Source organism: Protopterus annectens, chromosome 11.part0, assembly GCF_019279795.1.
Source record: "Protopterus annectens isolate FY-2018-M chromosome 11.part0, PAN1.0, whole genome shotgun sequence".
NCBI lineage: Eukaryota > Metazoa > Chordata > Ceratodontiformes > Protopteridae > Protopterus > Protopterus annectens.
The window spans coordinates 265,132,353-265,149,549 of NC_056745.1; the positions used below are offsets into that span (position 1 = coordinate 265,132,353).

At 41.2% G+C, this 17,197-nt stretch overlaps 1 protein-coding gene across 1 annotated transcript in view; it reads left to right on the forward strand.

Moving 5' to 3' along the window:
* Window positions 1-17,197, forward strand: part of TM7SF3 (transmembrane 7 superfamily member 3) — a 559,640-nt gene that overhangs the window by 269,952 nt on the left and 272,491 nt on the right. The window contains exon 3 of the mRNA XM_044087728.1: window positions 12,682-12,832. Within this exon, the coding sequence (XP_043943663.1) occupies window positions 12,682-12,832 (151 nt within the window). The remainder of the gene's footprint in view (window positions 1-12,681; window positions 12,833-17,197) is intronic.

Here is a 17,197-nt window from a genome sequence, read left to right on the forward strand (position 1 = left end):
ATACCTCATAAGGACTTCCACTCTTACTGTATTCCATGCTTAGGCCCTGATCACGACGTCACTAGTTGTAGGTTTTGTGCTAGATTTAACAAATGCACTATAAAAAGACGTTTTGATTTTGCTTTACACTACTTTGGCCGAAGGTTCAATTATACTATGCTGTCGGATCAGCCGACGACCTCAATACCGAAAAAACGCAAAATCAAGGATTTCTTACAGGTACAGTCACCTCGGTTTAGCAGAAATTGGCCAACAAAGAATTGGTCCTTTCCAGTGTCAGACAGGCCACAGAGAGGCAGATACAGACGCCCAAGAGGCAGATCTCAACCCCAAGGGTCAAACCGACAATGACAATGGGGCACCTCAACCCCAAAAGGAGGTGAGGACAAGTCTCAACCTTACAGGAAACAGTCACAATGACTTTCCTCTTCGTACGCCAAGCACGTCCCTTTTGGAAGCCCCTTTAGGGGGAAAACTAGCACTTTTTTCTCAAAACTGGCAAACAATCACCCAAGACAAATGGGTTCTGAATATTGTGTCTCAAGGTTACAGATTCCACTTTCATACCTTACCAAGGCTAAAAGGAATGCCAGACCTGCCACAAAATCAATGGGCAGAGGCACAAAAACAAATTTCAGCCCTCATGGACATGAGAGCTATTCAAAAAGTACCACAACAGGAACAAGGACAAGGATTTTACTCAAGACTCTTCCTGATCCCCAGAAAGGACAAGGCATGGAGGCCCATACTAGACCTTTCAATTCTGAATACTTACCTGGATATTCCAAAATTCAAAATGTTGACATTACAACAGCTTCTACCCATGCTGGGCAAGAAGGCTTGGCTTGTTACTCTGGACCTCAAAGAGGCATACCTGCATGTCCCTATCAGACAAAATTGCAGAAGATACCTCAGATTCAAAGCTGGTGCAATGCACTACCAATTCTCTGCACTGCCCTTTGGCTTATTTACTGTGCCCAGGGTCTTCACAAAGTGCCTGGCACCAGTAATTGCATTTTGAAGACAAAAAGGAATTCAAATATATCCATACCTGGACGACTGCCTCATTCAAGCAGAGACAAAGGACATTCTTCTACAGCATCTGGCATTTATAAAAAGGTTGCTAATTTCTCTAGGGTACACAGTAAACGAAAAGAAGTCAAAACTAGTGCCCTCGCAACAGATTATATTCCTGGTTCCAGCTTAAATACAACGGCCCAGATGGCTTACCTCACGCCAGACAAACAAGTTCAACTAACTCAATATTTTCAATTACTGGCAAAAAAGTCCCATCTCCCTGCAAGAAAAATTCTGCAGGCCCTGGGATTCATGGCATCCTGCATACTACTAATACCATATGCCAGACTGCATATGAGGAAATTACAATGGTACCTAAAAAGTGTTTGGACTCAACACTCTCACAGTTTAGAAGCAGTAATACCAGTGATTCCCTGCCTACAACAGGAGTTTCGATGGTATGCACAGGCATGTCACCTAAACAAGGGTCAGCCTTTTACCCAACCCACAGCCAGGCAGACTCTGACAGCAGATGCTTCGGATTACGCCTGGGGAGCACACATGGCAGGAAAGTGCATTCAGGGCAAATGGACCACAGACCAGATGCATCTTCACATCAATCAAAAAAAAAAAAGATGTTGGCTGTTCAAAATGCCCTAACAGCTTTCAAGGACCTTCTACATCTAGGACAACTATTACTAAAGACAGACAACACCACAGTAATGTGGTACATAAACAAGCAAGGGGGCACTCTTTCTTATCCCCTATGCAGGCAAGCCATGACCTTGTGGAACACAGCTCTAACGTATCAAGTTCACCTGCAAGCACAATTTCTGCCAGGAAAGAAAAATACTCTGGCAGATGATCTAAGCAGAAATATCATGGACCCTCATGAATGGAAATTGAATCCACAAATCTTCAGCATGGTAACGCAAAAATGGGGATGCCCAGACATAGATCTTTTTGCCTCCCCACTGAATTGCCAACTACAAAAATTCTGCACCAGGACTTATCGCAAACAAGCATGGAAAATGGATGCTCTTCTGTTCAGCTGGAAAAACCTAAAAGTTTATGCCTTCCCACCACTGCCTCTCCTTTCAAAGGTACTCCTAAAAGCCAGACAAGAAAAAACACAGATGATCCTGATTGCTCCAGACTGGCCACGCCAGCACTAGTACCCTATCTTAAGGAACTTGGCTCAGGGCCCACCATGGATTTTGCCTCAAATTCCACACCTTCTGACTCAACAAAACAATCAGATCCTGCATGGTCAGCTCAAAACCCTAAACCTGGCTTGCATGGCAGATACATTAGTCAAACAGGCAACACCTCTCTCTAAAGCTGTTATGGATGTCATTTTGGAGGTCAGGAGGCCTAGCACCAGGAAAGCTTACTAAAAAAAAGTAAGGTACTCCTAAAAGCCAGACAAGAAAAAACACAGATGATCCTGATTGCTCCAGACTGGCCACGCCAGCACTAGTACCCTATCTTAAGGAACTTAGCTCAGGGCCCACCATGGATTTTGCCTCAAATTCCACACCTTCTGACTCAACAAAACAATCAGATCCTGCATGGTCAGCTCAAAACCCTAAACCTGGCTTGCATGGCAGATACATTAGTCAAACAGGCAACACCTCTCTCTAAAGCTGTTATGGATGTCATTTTGGAGGTCAGGAGGCCTAGCACCAGGAAAGCTTACTAAAAAAAAATGGAAGAGATTCTGCGCCTGGAACAAGACTCAAAGCCTTGACCCTCTTGTTCCAAACATTCCTCAGATTTTACAATACTTAACTGAAATGCTGGACAGAGGCCTATCCTTCTCATCAATTAAGATCCACGCCTCTGCCATTTCAGCACATTACAACACGGATCCTCCTTTATTCTCTCATCCCTTGCTAAAGCAGTACCTTAGAGGGACTAAAAACATAAGACTGCCCCGGAGAGCACCAACACCAACTTGGGACCTCAATTTCGTTTTGGAAAAACTGACCCTACCACCTTTTGAGCCAGCCAGTACAGCAGATCTAAAATTTTTATCATGGAAAACAGCTCTGCTCTTGGCAGTAACTTCAGCATGAAGAGTCTCAGAGCTACAGGCATTAATGGCAGTGGAACCTTTTATAATTTTTCATCAGGACAGGGTATCTTTAAGGACAAACCCTACCTTTATGCCAAAGGTGGTATCTAGTGTGGCTCTTAACCAAACCATCCATTTGCCAACCTTTTATCCAAACCCCCAGAATAAAGGGGAGAAACTTCTGCATTCTTTGGACATACACAGGCAGCTACGCTTCTACTTGGACAAAACAAAAACTTTCAGGAAAACTGAGCAACTGTTTGTAGCATATGCTGCAGGATCACAGGGCAAGGCTGTCTCAAAGCAGACTATATCCAAATGGCTAGGACACTACACACAGCATGGAAAATCAGTCCCAAATAACATTAGGCCACATTCCACCAGGGCAACAGCCATTTCAACAGCCTTTCTCAGAAGAGTACCTACCAAGGAAATTTTGGAGGCTGCAACTTGGAGTTCAGTGCACACCTTTACCAAGCATTACCACCTGCCTCTTTACTCTAAATCCAGAGCAGGATTTGCCACTGCAGTTGTGCAGGGCCTCATAGCCAATCCTAACTCTTTATAGACCAGCCACCCAACCTTAGTTTTGGGATTCTACCCAAGTGTAATGACTGCAGCAGTGTAACACGATGAACATAGTACAGTTTTGTACCTACCATAAATGCAGATGTTCGAGTGTTCACACTGCTGCAGTCCAGATTACCCTCCCTCCATCCCCTCTGAACTAGCTGGACTTATCTATACCTTTCTATCCTATACAACCTTTGGGGTGTATTTGCTGGTAACTGAAGGTATTGTTTTTATTTTATATGTATATTTTTGATTAGCAATATGTATTGCCTACCTACTTGGGGGCACCTGACATCTGGGGCAGGAAAAACTGAAGAAAATGGTGTCAGATGCATCTTATATACCCCTGGCGCACTGACGTCAGGGAAGAAGTGACAGCAATCGACGCCAGACCAAGACTTTGGAACTCTGGCCGACTGCGGGACCGCCTGACGGCAGGATAACCCAAGTGTAATGACTGCAGTGGTGTGAACACTCTAACATCTACATTTATGGTAGGTACAAAACTGTACTTTTTATGGGTGTGTTCTCAAATTTGTGACTTGTATTATTGATAGATCCCTTATCTCTACACTGGTTCAGGTGTCTGGTACAGAATTTGGCAGGGCAGAACTTTCCCAACTATTCTTTAACTAGTGATTCTTGTATCATTAGCCTTTGCTTGGTAGTGTTAATCTGTCTGAATTCTATACTGCTGTTCGCTTTACTGACCGTTGTATAGTGCTGCTCAATAATTTTCTTTATGCTGCTACTCCATAAAGTAAATGGTTTCCTTCAGTGCCTGTAAAAACATATCTGTTCTTTTGTAAGCCTAGGTTATGACTTTTTCTTTGTTATACATGTAAAGGTAGATGACAAGGATGTGATTGAAAAAGGTTTAATAATTCACGTTTGCTGTTACTTGATTAAGCTATTTATACTGTTGCGGGACAAATAATGAGTCTTCACTATGCTTTAGTTAGAATCAGATTAATAATGAGCTTCATACTTAAACCTAGAATATGTATCGATATAATTTGTATGTTTCACCTTTGCTGATATGTCCAAATGTAATGACCGTGGATTTCATTTCCCCATTAGGTAGATTGTTTTACAAGTTGTTTCAGTCCACTTAAGTAGTTTGGCATCTCCACACCTACCTTAAAACTAGGATACTTAAATCATTCCTTTGTGCTGAGAGGGCTAGTGTGTGAAAATTTAGTTGGCATGGGATGTAAAGATCTAACAGTGATCCTATTCATTCAGTCTGTGTGATCCAACATGTGGGTCCTAGACCCACCGCTTGAAAATGATACAGCAGAAAGAGTGCTCCGTCCTCAAGCCCTTTTAAGAATTCTTCCTTCCCATAATGCCTCTGTCCCCCTAGCTACTTCAGGTCTTGTGTGTTGCCCTGGTGAATAGCAGCATGATCTGTAGCAGATACGAGTTCCACCTCATTTTAGTTATTTATATCTCTGTGTGTAAAAGTGCTAAATAGTTGGTTAGTCCTTTATAGAATCTTTATTATTTAACTGTTTTTTGAAATTCTCTTAAAAATTTTCTGTCAAAACATTTAAGACTAACCTTCTTGGTGGTTTTTTTTTTTTTTTTACCATCTTCCTTTCCCTCAGGATAGTAGTTAGTGTGTTTAGTTATGTGTATTCTTAAAGTTGGACTTGGTCCCTTGTAATAGTTGTAACTAAAGCTAGTTATTAGATTAAGAACTTTAGTAGCTGATTTCTGTTGAAGTTTGCTGTTGTATTTCTCTTGTTGAAGTGTTTCATTTATTGAAGTGTTTGGTAGTTAGATATGGAAAAGATTCCTCCTGAGAATCTTTGTCATCTTTATGTGGTGTGTCTCGGGGTACCTCATCTCTCCTGTGAAACTTGTACTTTCTTTGGACACGGGGCTTTATTGGATTGGAGGAACAACCTGACTGGCATTCTTCCACTGGATCCTGAGCCTCAAATGTTGAAAAAGTCTGCAAAACAGGTGAAAAGCAAAGATTTGGATCCAAAAAAAGAGGACAGCTGAAACTTCAGCTCTAACCTTGGCTCCAAAAGTTCCTAGACTGAGGGATCATAGGGCATGTATCCTCATCTGTACTCCTTCACCAGATCCAGAAGTATTACATACTATTACTATTTAGGACTCTCCCAGGAAGCAGACTTGTGACAAATTGAAAAGTCTTCCCTCTAGTACTTCATCTGCCATGTTGATGCAGTTCTTCATGCCTTGCAGGAGTACATCATAAGTGGAATTTGTTTGCCTTATGCAGGAATTTCTCAAGACTCAGATTTAAATGAGAATCATTCCATCCCCTTTGGCACTGAAGGTGGTTGGATCTGTTCATTTCACCCATATACAAGCTCCCTTACATATCCAACCCTTAGCTTCAGTTTCTTTGGAGCAGTTAGACCATTCAGATCCTGTGTCCCAAAGAACAATGTTTCATGCTTCTTCGGCAATAGGCTCTTTGGATGTGACTAACTTGACTCCAGCTTGGTCGGATCCATCTGAGTCTCATATCCGAGTGGCCATGTCAGTGGTTTCCAGGCCACAGATGTGGAAGAAGCTCCATATTGAAATTTGGTATTCAAAAAGCCGAGTGCTGACAAGCTAAATAAAAACACAGGAGAAGAGCAAATCTCAAAAGTTGGTCTTCTCTTTTAAACTTCTTTTTCGGGGGATGGGGCAAGGGGGCAAGCCCACCATACACTCCCAACTTATATATACAAACTCTGAGACTGCCATGCCTCACAGAAAAGGGAATATTCAGAGAAATGGTATCTCTGACTTGCTATATGTAAATCTGTTCTTTCGGCCATTCAGTCTCTTTATTAGAGTCAGTCTAGCGGGCCCGAACATTTCCTACCAAGACCCTTGAAGCCAATGGTAATGTTGGAAACTGCCATCTTTGTTTCCTCTCTTCTGATCCCATCATTGGGATCAGCATCTTTATTGGTTTTAGAAGTCTCTGTGCAAGCATCTTCCTTCTGTTCTAAGAGAGAGAGATGGATCCATCTGCAGGAATGGGTACTTTGGATCTGTTGGAGGTTGGAATGGCCTTCCAGGTATTGGGATGTATCATTTATTTACCTAAGAGTGGAGTTGCAGGTTCTTCAGGTCTCATTTCCTCCCGCTGAGCCTCTTTCAGACTTAGATTGTTCTGTTCTGGCATCCACGGGTCCGAGACATTCAGACTATCTGACCAGGAGCAGAGGCAACCCCCACTGAGTATTTGGGAGACTCATCACTTGAAATTTGAGAAAGAGGGCATGTAAGAGGAAATACATTGACTCCCCTCGGAGTCTTCAGCTTCAGATACAGACTTGGAGGTTAGAGAGGGTTTCCTGCAGTCCTTACCAGAGAACACTTCATTTGTGACATTTTGGAGTTGATGCACTAGAGAGGATCCTGGCCAGCAGATAACCCCTGTCAGGATGAGGAGGTATTATTTGGCGAATATGGAATGACACCATCTATGTCCTGGGTGGCCTTCCTGGCAAACCAGCTGATTGAGTTGGTGGTCAGGAGGTCATGGCAGGAGCCAGACATATGTGAAGCAATCCCCAGAAAGCCAGACAAGATTTTGCACCCTCCAAAAGACAATCCCTTTTTGTCAAAAGCTCTACCAGTGGACGTTCCATCATTGTGGTGATGGCCTCTAAAATAGAGTTGTATGAAGATACTATTTCTGTCCATCCTCCTACTAGAGATGAGAATGATGGATAGATTCGGGAAGCAAGTTTACGCTTTGGGCACATTTGCACTCTGTGCACTGAACTATGCCATTCATTTGAACAGATTTCAGAGCAATCTTACTCAACAAGCTTTACCTTCTCTGAAGAATCTAGTATCGGCAGAGTTGCAGAAGCAGCTACAAGTAACTTGAACAACAAATTCTGAGAACCTTTCCATGCGCCTGATGCACAACTTGGCCGATTGAACAGCGATGTCTTCTGGTACTGGTATTGCAATCAAGTGCTATTCATGGCTTTGAATATGTGGCTTTGCAGACAACTTTAAACCATTCTTTGAGTACCCCCTTTGATGGATTAGCTTTGTTTGGATCCTCTTTTTAAGGAAAAGATGCAAAAGACTGAGCAAGACTGCAAGACCCCTTCTGCCTTTGGAGTCAAGTTTGAGGTCCCATGATACTTGAAAAATAGAAACCAAAAAGACTTTATTCTCTCTGGTTTTGCAGGTTTATGCATCAGTTTGACTCGCTCTCTGATGAGGTTGGCCTTGGCAGAGGTGGACTGTTTTAATGGACAGAAGCTTGGGGGTCAAGGAGGTCTGCAGAATCAGGGGTATCATGTACCCTTTTCTGACAGAAGACCTTAGAATCCCTGAAGGTCTGCCCGACTTTTCCACTCTGGAGGCAGAGGACAAAACTCCTCTACCCAAACTTGTGGTTCACGATCACATGGGACAGTTGGGTAAAAGGGATAATATCCAGAGGCTATTGCCCTCCATTTCTGGAAATCCCCGTAAACAAGTTGTCCATTTTGAGATGTCCCACTCAAGTAGGCAGAGCTGACTCCTTAAAAGAGGTACTCTCTCTGCTCAAAAAAGAGCCATCCATCAGGTTCCAGCAGACCAGAAAGGGTGAGCATTTTATTCTAAATTCATTTTGGGTCCAAAAAAAATTAAGGACCTTGGGCCCATTTTGGACCTCAGCTTTTTTAACGCATACATGAAAAGGACACACTTTAGAATTGTCACAGTACAATTGATTCTACCATGCTTAGAGGGAATGAATGGATGTGCTCAATAGATCTCCTAGAAGCTTAACTTCACATAAAGATGGCAAGATAATCCAGGAGATATTTATGCTTCTGGACTGGTTTGTCATTATCAATTCAGAGCCTTGGCATTTGGCCTCACTGCAGCTCGCAAGGTGTTCATCAAATGTATAGCAGACGTATCAGCCCATCTTCAGTGACGCAAATATTTTCATTCTTGGACATCTGAATGCTGACTGCCTCCCTGATGGAGTCACTCAAGAAAGTCAGACATCTGGATCCTGACCACCCCCTTGATGGAGTTGCTCAAGAAAGTCAGAGACTATTTTCCTGAACTATGCCGTTCTCTAGGCATATCCATCAGCTTACAGAAATCATATTTCGATCCTTCACAGTGTCTCATTTTCTTAGACTGTCACCCAGACACCATTCTGTCCATTGTCTCTTCACCTCAAGAGAGGACTCAAACTCTACACTTCACTGTAAAGACTCTTCTTCTGACCAGTCAACCTACTGCATGTCTAGTGCTTAAAGCTTTGGGCCTCATGGCATCTTCAGTACTAATGGTCCAATTCGCTTGCTGTCACATGAGAAGTTTTTAGTGGCTCCTGCAATAAAGTAGCAGTAAGTATTCTAAGAACTAAACTGACGTACGAATGGAGAAAGGAGATTCTGCCGATAGGGATGACTGCAATTAGGGATACAGACAATAGGGAAGAGGGGGCCAGAGTTTATTGGAGAAAACTGGCAAAGGAACCAAGGTACTGGGAGCAAATAACTAGAGAGGGAAAGGTAATAGAATGGGAAGATAACAAGAATTTATTTGGACTGCAGGTTAGAGATTGCCTTCCCTGTCTGGGATTGATGTCAGAGTACAGGCAAAGAGAAAAAAATAGGGGGGGATCCTAAACGAAAGACCAGCACTGGTAGACTTTCTAGTAGAATCTAGAACAGAACCTTGTCATTAAAAAAAGGAATAATTAGTAGAGCATATAAAATATTGCATAATAAGTATAAGAATCAATCAGAGGATGTTAGAAAGGATTGGGAAGAGAGACTGGATAAGCAGTTCACAAAGAAACAATGAGACGATATACAGTGGATATAAAAAGTGTACACACCCCTGTTAAAATGCCAGGTTTTTGTGATATATAAAATGAGACCACAATAAATAATTTTGAAACTTTTTCCACCTTTAATGAGACCTATAACCTGTACAATTCAATTGAAAAACAAACAAATCTTTTAGGGGTAAAATATAACAAATAAAATACATACAATAAGCTGGTTGCATAAGTGTGCACACCCTTAAACTAATACTTTGTTGAAGCACCTTTTGATTTAATTACAGCATTCAGCCTTCTTGAGTAGGAGTCTTATCAGCATGGCACATCTTGACTTGGCAATATTTGCCTGCTCTTCCTTGCAAAAGCCCTCCAAATCTGTCAGATTGTGAGGGCATCTCTTGTGCACAGCCCTCTTTAGGTCACCCCACAGATTTTCTATTGGATTTAGGTCTTGGCTCTGGCTGGGCCTTTCCAAAACTTTAATTGTCTTCTGGTGAAGCCATTCTTTTGTTGATTTGGATGTATGCTTTGGGTCATTGTCATGTTGAAAGGTGAAATTCCTCTTCATCTTCAGCTTTCTAGCAGATGCCTGAAGGTTTTGGGCCAAAAGTGACTGGTATTTGGAACTGTTCATAATTCCCTCCACCTTGACTAAAGCCCCAGTTCCAGCTTATGAAAAGCAACTCCAAAGCATGACACTGCCACTGCCGTGATTCACCGTGGGGATGGTGTTCTGTTGGTGATGCGAAGTGTTGTTTTTGCGCCAAACATACCTTTTGGAATTGTGGCCAGAAAGTTCAACCTTGGTCTCATTAGACCATAACACATTTTCCCACATGCTTTTAGGAGACTTGATGTATTGTTTTGCAAATTTTAGCCAGGCCTGGGTATTTTTCTTTGTGAGAAAATGCTTCCATCTTCCAACCCTGCCCCATAGCCCAGACATATGGAGAATATGGAAGATTATCACATGTACACAACCAGTACTTACCAGAAATTCCTGCAACTCCTTCCGTGTTGCTGTAGGTCTCCTGGCAGCCTCTATGACCAGTTTTTGTCTTGCCTTTTCATCAAGTTTGGAGAGATGTCCAGTTCTTTGCAACGTCACTGTTGTCCCATATTTTCTCCACTTTCTGTTGACTGTCTTCCATGGTATATCCAATGCTGTGGACATGTTTTTGTACCCTTCTCCTGACTTTCTCCTTTCAACAATGAGATCCCTTTGATGCTTTGTAACCTCTCTGTGAACCATGGCTTTTGCTGTAGCAGGCAACTGAGTAAATGTCAGGAAAATCCTAATAACAGCTGAACGTTATTGGGGGTTAATCAGAGTCTCTTTAATTGTGGCAGGTGTGTACCCAAGAAGACTGAACGCTGTAATTAAATCAAAAGGTGCTTCAGCAAAGTATTAATTTAAGGGTGTACACACTTATGCAACCAGCTTATTGTACATTTTTTATTTTTCATATTTTGTCCCCTAACAGATTTGTTTTTCAATTGAATTTTACAGGTTATAGGTCACATTAAAGGTGAAAAAAAGTTTTGAAATAATTTATTGTGTTCTGATTCTTTTATATCACAAAAACCTGGCATTTTAACAGGGGTGTGCACACTTTTTATATCCACTGTATGTATGTCTCCCAAATATGCAACAAAATCTAGAAGATTTAGGATTTTTGTCAGGAAATGTTTATATAGATATTTTTATACCCCAAGTAGACTCCAGAGGATTTTTCCTCAGACTGACAGTAAGTGTTGGAGGTGTGAAGGGAAAGAAAGAGGTAATTGGGAACATATTTTCTGGGAGTGCGGTGAGTTGGTGGACTTTAAGGATTCCCTGCGGGATGCCCTGTCAGAGATGCTGGGTGGGCAGATTGGTCTGAAGAGGCAGATGATTTTTCTGAGCTATGATACAGAATCAGAATTGCCTAGACATGGTAAGGCCTTGCTGTATCTGATAGTGGTGGCTGGCAAAAAAGCAATTACTAGAAAATGGAAATCAAAACCTAAACCAACTATCCTGGAAGTAGTGAATATAGTAACCGAGATAAACCAACTGGAATTAAAGGGTAGAGCAAACTACATAGGAAAACATGGGAATTGTGAGAACAGTACATACAAGGGAGGAATGAGGTCTAAACTGCGGCAGGACTTAAATGAGCTGTGTAATGTTTGAGTGAGAAAGATTGGGTAGATTATAAGTGATGTGTAATGTTTGAGTGAGAAAGATTGGGTAGATTATAAGTGATGTATAATGTTTGCAACTGTGAGTGTGTCAGTATGGCTTGTGATGTAAAATGCTTGAAACTAGGATTGCGTCGGTGGTGTTGGTTTTCATTTATATAAATGTATGATTGCCTATGTAGTAAGTGATGGTTTTGTAAAGATGTTTCTTGTTGTCTTGTAAAAAAAAAGCAGGAATTGAATTTATGTAATATTGCTTAAGTTATATGATCTATAGCAATATATATGAAATATGTTTATTATGTTAATATAGTTTGATTACTTTTATATGAATGTGAATTTGCCTCGGTCACAAGTGATAATTCAATGTGTTTTTTTTTCATTGTCATGCAAACCAAAAGCCCACCATGCTAGAGCCATGGCTACTTCTACTGCTTTCTTTAGAGTGCACTCCTTGAGTGATGTAAGCGAGGCAGCCACTTGGTCTTCCATGCATGCCTTCATCAAACGCTGCAAACTGGATTGTACTAGAGCATCCTTTAGTATTCCATCTTGAAGGGTCTCCTGTTATGGTACCACCTGGAGTTTTGTAGCCTGGGATTCTGACCAACATATCAGATCGGAAGGACAGAATGAACAGTATATGAATGTTATGTACTGAACATAATGAAAGATCCTTTCATTCCAATCCATCCAATACAACAAACCACCCTCCTTTTCCCTTCCATGTTATAAGACTTAAAGGATTAGCATCTCTTAGTGCTTGGGTCTAAGGCAGTCCCGATTAACAGTCCTAGAGGCAATATGGGAAGGAAGAATGTTTAAAGGAGCTTGAGGCGGGAGCAATTTTTCTGCTGGATCAAATCTGAGCTGTGGCTCAAGGACCAATGTAATGTTCATTTTCACTGTGCAGTTTCACTGGGGTTAATGGTTATGTGTTGTGATATCTGTATGTAGCTGCTGCATAGAATTAAAAAAGTTCCAGACTTTAGTTTTGCTTCATGTTTAAACTTTATTTTATTTATTTTTTGTGCAGTTACCTGCTACAAATTCATCTAAAACTGGTGATGGCAGCGGGCTTTTCTACAGACTTGGAGAAGGACAGAATAAGCTCACCTGGTACATGGAATCTTTAAACCTGAAGAAGGTGTCTGGGTTAGCAGCTGCTTTACCATATACAGAGAATGGTAAACTTGGTCTTATCATTAGATACAGATACTCATTCTGTGTACAGCAGTCCTGTACGTTTCTACTGTTGGTGTGTGCGTATGTGCATGTGTGTGTGCGCGTGTGTGGCCGTGTTTTGAATATATAGAATGAATTTGTGTCTGAATGTGTTTTGGAAAGCCCAGATGTCTTGATCTTTGTGCTGCTGAAGAACATAAACATCCTCGTTCTTGCCATTTTCCAAGGAATTCACTTTTATCTAACTGTTTTATCGAACTACTACTTTTCTATCAAATAGTTTCCTTATTATTATTGTAGTAGTTGTTTAATCTCTTGGATGTTCCTCGTGTTTCACTGTTGCAGTCATCACATTTGGGTAATCTGCTTGCAGTAGCCCTCAGTCAGCCTGATTAACAAAGTCTTGGGTCCTGCATCAGTTGCTGTCTCTTCTTCTGTAACGTCAGGTCATCAGGGGTATAAAACATGCAGCCGACGCCATTACATCAGTCTTTCTTGCTATGCAGTGCCCAGAGCAGAAACAGTTCGCAAGTGCCGGTTGGCCAACTCCTGAAATTTTCGTTTTTGAGTTTCAGAACCGAAGTCTTCAACTAAAAGCTAAGTACCCCATTGGGGAAACTTTTTCTCGCTCTAAACCGATGTCAGTAAAAGTAAATAATTTCATTTCTTGTGGAAAGGAAATACCTCATAAAGATTTTCATTTGTACTGTATTCCTTGTCTAGGCCCTGATCACGACGTACCTCGCTGTCGGTTTTGTGCCTTATTTAAACCACAAACTATCCGTCGGTATATTTTTTGCTTCTAAATACTTTGGTGTTCAGTTCAGTTATTCTGATATGTCTTCGGTAAACCATCCGACTACCGACATTCCGAAAAAACGCAAAGATAAAGACAGAGACAGGCGGCCTAGGTCCAGAGCTGCCGACGACGCTTCCCCTAAGCTAGTCACCAGTTCACCGGTACTCAGTGAGGTGCTTTTGCAGCCCCTGATACCCGCTACTTCAGATTTGCAGGTCTCTATTGAGACCCATTCGGAGTCTGGTATGCCGCGAGATGCTTCAACTGTGGAACCTGCGGATGTCTCTACCTTGGATAGGTCCAGAGCCGCTGTGCAGACACCAGCTTCTGAGGGTGTATTCAGGCCTACTGACTTGCATATTAAGCCGACACCATCTTCTTCTTCAAGGCCTAAAACTCGAACCATGCCTAGAAAACTGATGCCCAGACCGCATGGTCAGGCCTCTATGCCTAAAAAACAAATGATAAGAATGGCTGAAGACCTTATTACTTTAATCAGGGGAAGCCAACCTTCTCCCTCTAAGAGACCTAGGACTGAGTTTGCCTGTGATACTTCTGACCAGGATTCTGAAATTTCTGTTTCCTCTGATGACCAGGATTTAACCTCGTCTACCTGTGAGGATTCCAATGCTGAGGAATCTCTTCCCTCTGCTTCCCCCCCAGAGGATTTCTCTTTTGGTGAAACTTTGCATACTCTCAGGGAGCATTTTCATTGGGAAAGTCAGGATTTCTCTGATTCTAAAAAGAGGCTTAGGGATTTCATACTCCTGCCCCAGCACAGGCCTTTAGCCATACCTCCTGTACTAGACATTGTTGATGATGCTTTTTCGGAATCTAGCTTGGCCCCTGACTCTTCCTGCTCCCAGAAAACGTGATAGATATTACAGGGTTCCTGACTCTCACAAGTTCCTTTTCAAAAATCCTGCTGCAGATCCTGAGACCATTTCACAGGGAAATTAAACACAAAACCTCTCACGCAAAGCTATGCACGGCCAACCAAACTACGAAGCAACACAACAGCCAGAAATATTAGTTCCAAAAAAGCTTTATTAAGCTATAAAAGATCACGACAGGATATAAAAATATCCATAGCTCCAAACCAGTTTCGGTATGACCTTCTTCAGTGGAGCATAGTACAAAAAAGAAAAAGGAGAAAAACCAACAGAGGACATAGCGCTATTTATAGCGTTAACTTGTCATCAAATATCCAGTCAATTGATTGCTTATATTGTGGTCTACTAAGACCTTGCCTACAATCTTAACATATTATGAATACATGATAAAATATTCAAAAATCATAGTGGAGCAAGAGTATATATCTATAAAGCATATACCTAAGTATATATTTTTTTATGTTTACATTTGAATATTCGGTCTAAGTACATACAACAAAAATTACATCCACAATTTTATGATAATGCAGAATGGTTTTGTTTACCTGACTACATGACATGCAATGCCCACAAGGGACTGTGCCCACAAATTCTTTGCCAGTCATAGTTAGTTGTCTGTATCTGGCCCCTCCACTTCCATGATGTTTATAGTGTGAAAAAATAGAACCTAGCGTTTTGCCCCTTCTATAGGAAAATTGACAATGTGTGCCCAAATGTTGTCTAAGAGTGTCATTGGCCAACAAGATATTCCAATTCCTTTCCATGATTCCTCTAATAATCTGATTGTTTCTGCCATATGTGGTAACAAATCTCAAAACGCCATCACCTTTCTTTTTCTGATGATCCTGGTATTCAAGAAGCTGTGTCCTCGTATATTTGTCAGAGCAATTTTTTGCAGATCTGATGTCAAATTCTGCATAACCTCTATCAAGGAATCTTTTAGTGAGATCTAAACTAGCCACCTCATAATCTTCCACAGAGGAATTGATCCGTTTGACACGAAACTGTGATTTAGGGATGTTCCGGACAGTGTGGCGGGGATGCATACTGGAAGCATGTAGCAACGTGTTGTATTCTGGATATTTTCTATATATTTTTGTGCCTAAGGTGTTATCAGGCTTTCTATAGACATTCACATCTAAAAATTCGATAGATGTAAGGTTGCTATTAACCGTAAATTCAATGCCCCAAATATTGCTGTTGAGATAATCAACAAATTCCTTAAGGTATTCACTATCTGCCCGCCACACCATCCAACAATCATCAAGATATCTTCGCCAAATATCCATTTCAACAATATAGATGTTGTGAGATGTATCATATATTAGATATTCTTCAAAATAGGCCATAAACAGGTCTGCATATATCGGAGCGAAAGATGCTCCCATTGCCGTGCCTTGTAGTTGCCAGTAACATTCTCCTTGGAAGTAAAATATGTTTTTATTTAGAACATGCTCACACATACAGATCAAAAGAGTGTTGAAACCAGGTGGATATAGATTCGTCTTCTCAAGCCAAAACTGAAGTGCTTGAAGTCCTGCCCAATGTGGAATACTGGTGTATAATGATTTTACATCCAGTGTGCAGAGTAACCAGTCTGGTTCAATTTGTGTCTCCGCTATGATTTGTAAGAATTGTGTTGTAGCCTTGATTCTGGCTCTGACATTAACCAGGAGTGGTTTCAAATATTCCGTTAGAAAGGCTGATAATGGTTCAGTGAGTGAACCATGACCGGACACTATTGGTCTCCCAGGTGGAGAAGTAAGTGATTTATGTATTTTAGGGAGTAAGTATAATATCTGTTTGTTAGGATCCTTAACCGTTAAATATTTAACTATAGTGGTAGATAAAATGCCTTCCTCTACTGCACTTCCCAAAAAACTATCAATTTCCCTTTTAAATGTAGAGGTTGGATCAATATCCATCTTCATGTAGCATTTCAAAGTCCCTCTTGTATATAGTAGTCCATGTCAAGGACTACTACTGCTCCACCCTTGTCGGCCTTGAGAATTGCTATATTGTTATTATTCTTCAATTCAATAAGAGCCTTCCTTTCAGTTTCCTGAATATTATCTTTAAATATATTGAAACCATATGGTGGAAAATGTAAATCTCCAAGTACGGCCTGTTGAAAGGCTGTAACATGGATATTAGCAGGAGGTTGAAATGTAGATTTGAGAAATCTAAACTCAGTAGATCTTTGAGAATAATTGTTATCATTATCAGAAAAGAATATCTTTAGATTAAGACAACGACAAAAATCCAAAACATCAATGACTGTTTGATATTGATCACAAAAGAAGCCTGGTACAAATCCTAAGCCTTTATTTAAAATTGTTTCTTGTTCCAAGGTAAGCACAGATTTAGAAAGGTTGAGAACATTTTTATACCCAGTGTCATCTACTTGAGTAGTGCTTGGACTAATCCCTCCATTGAGTCTAAATCTAGACCTATTTGGGTGTTTCCTCCCCCTAAAGGGGGGGTATATTACTTTTCTTTTTTACTGGTGAATGATCAGATATAATGCCCTCACTGTCAGTGGGAGAAGACTCATCACCCGAGGTACTGGTATATGTGTGTTCCTTATTTTTAAGAATGGGTATGGGTCGTTTTCTTGACCTGGCCCCGTCCCTGCCCGATGTCATGTCTTTAAATCTGACCGACTTTTGTATTTC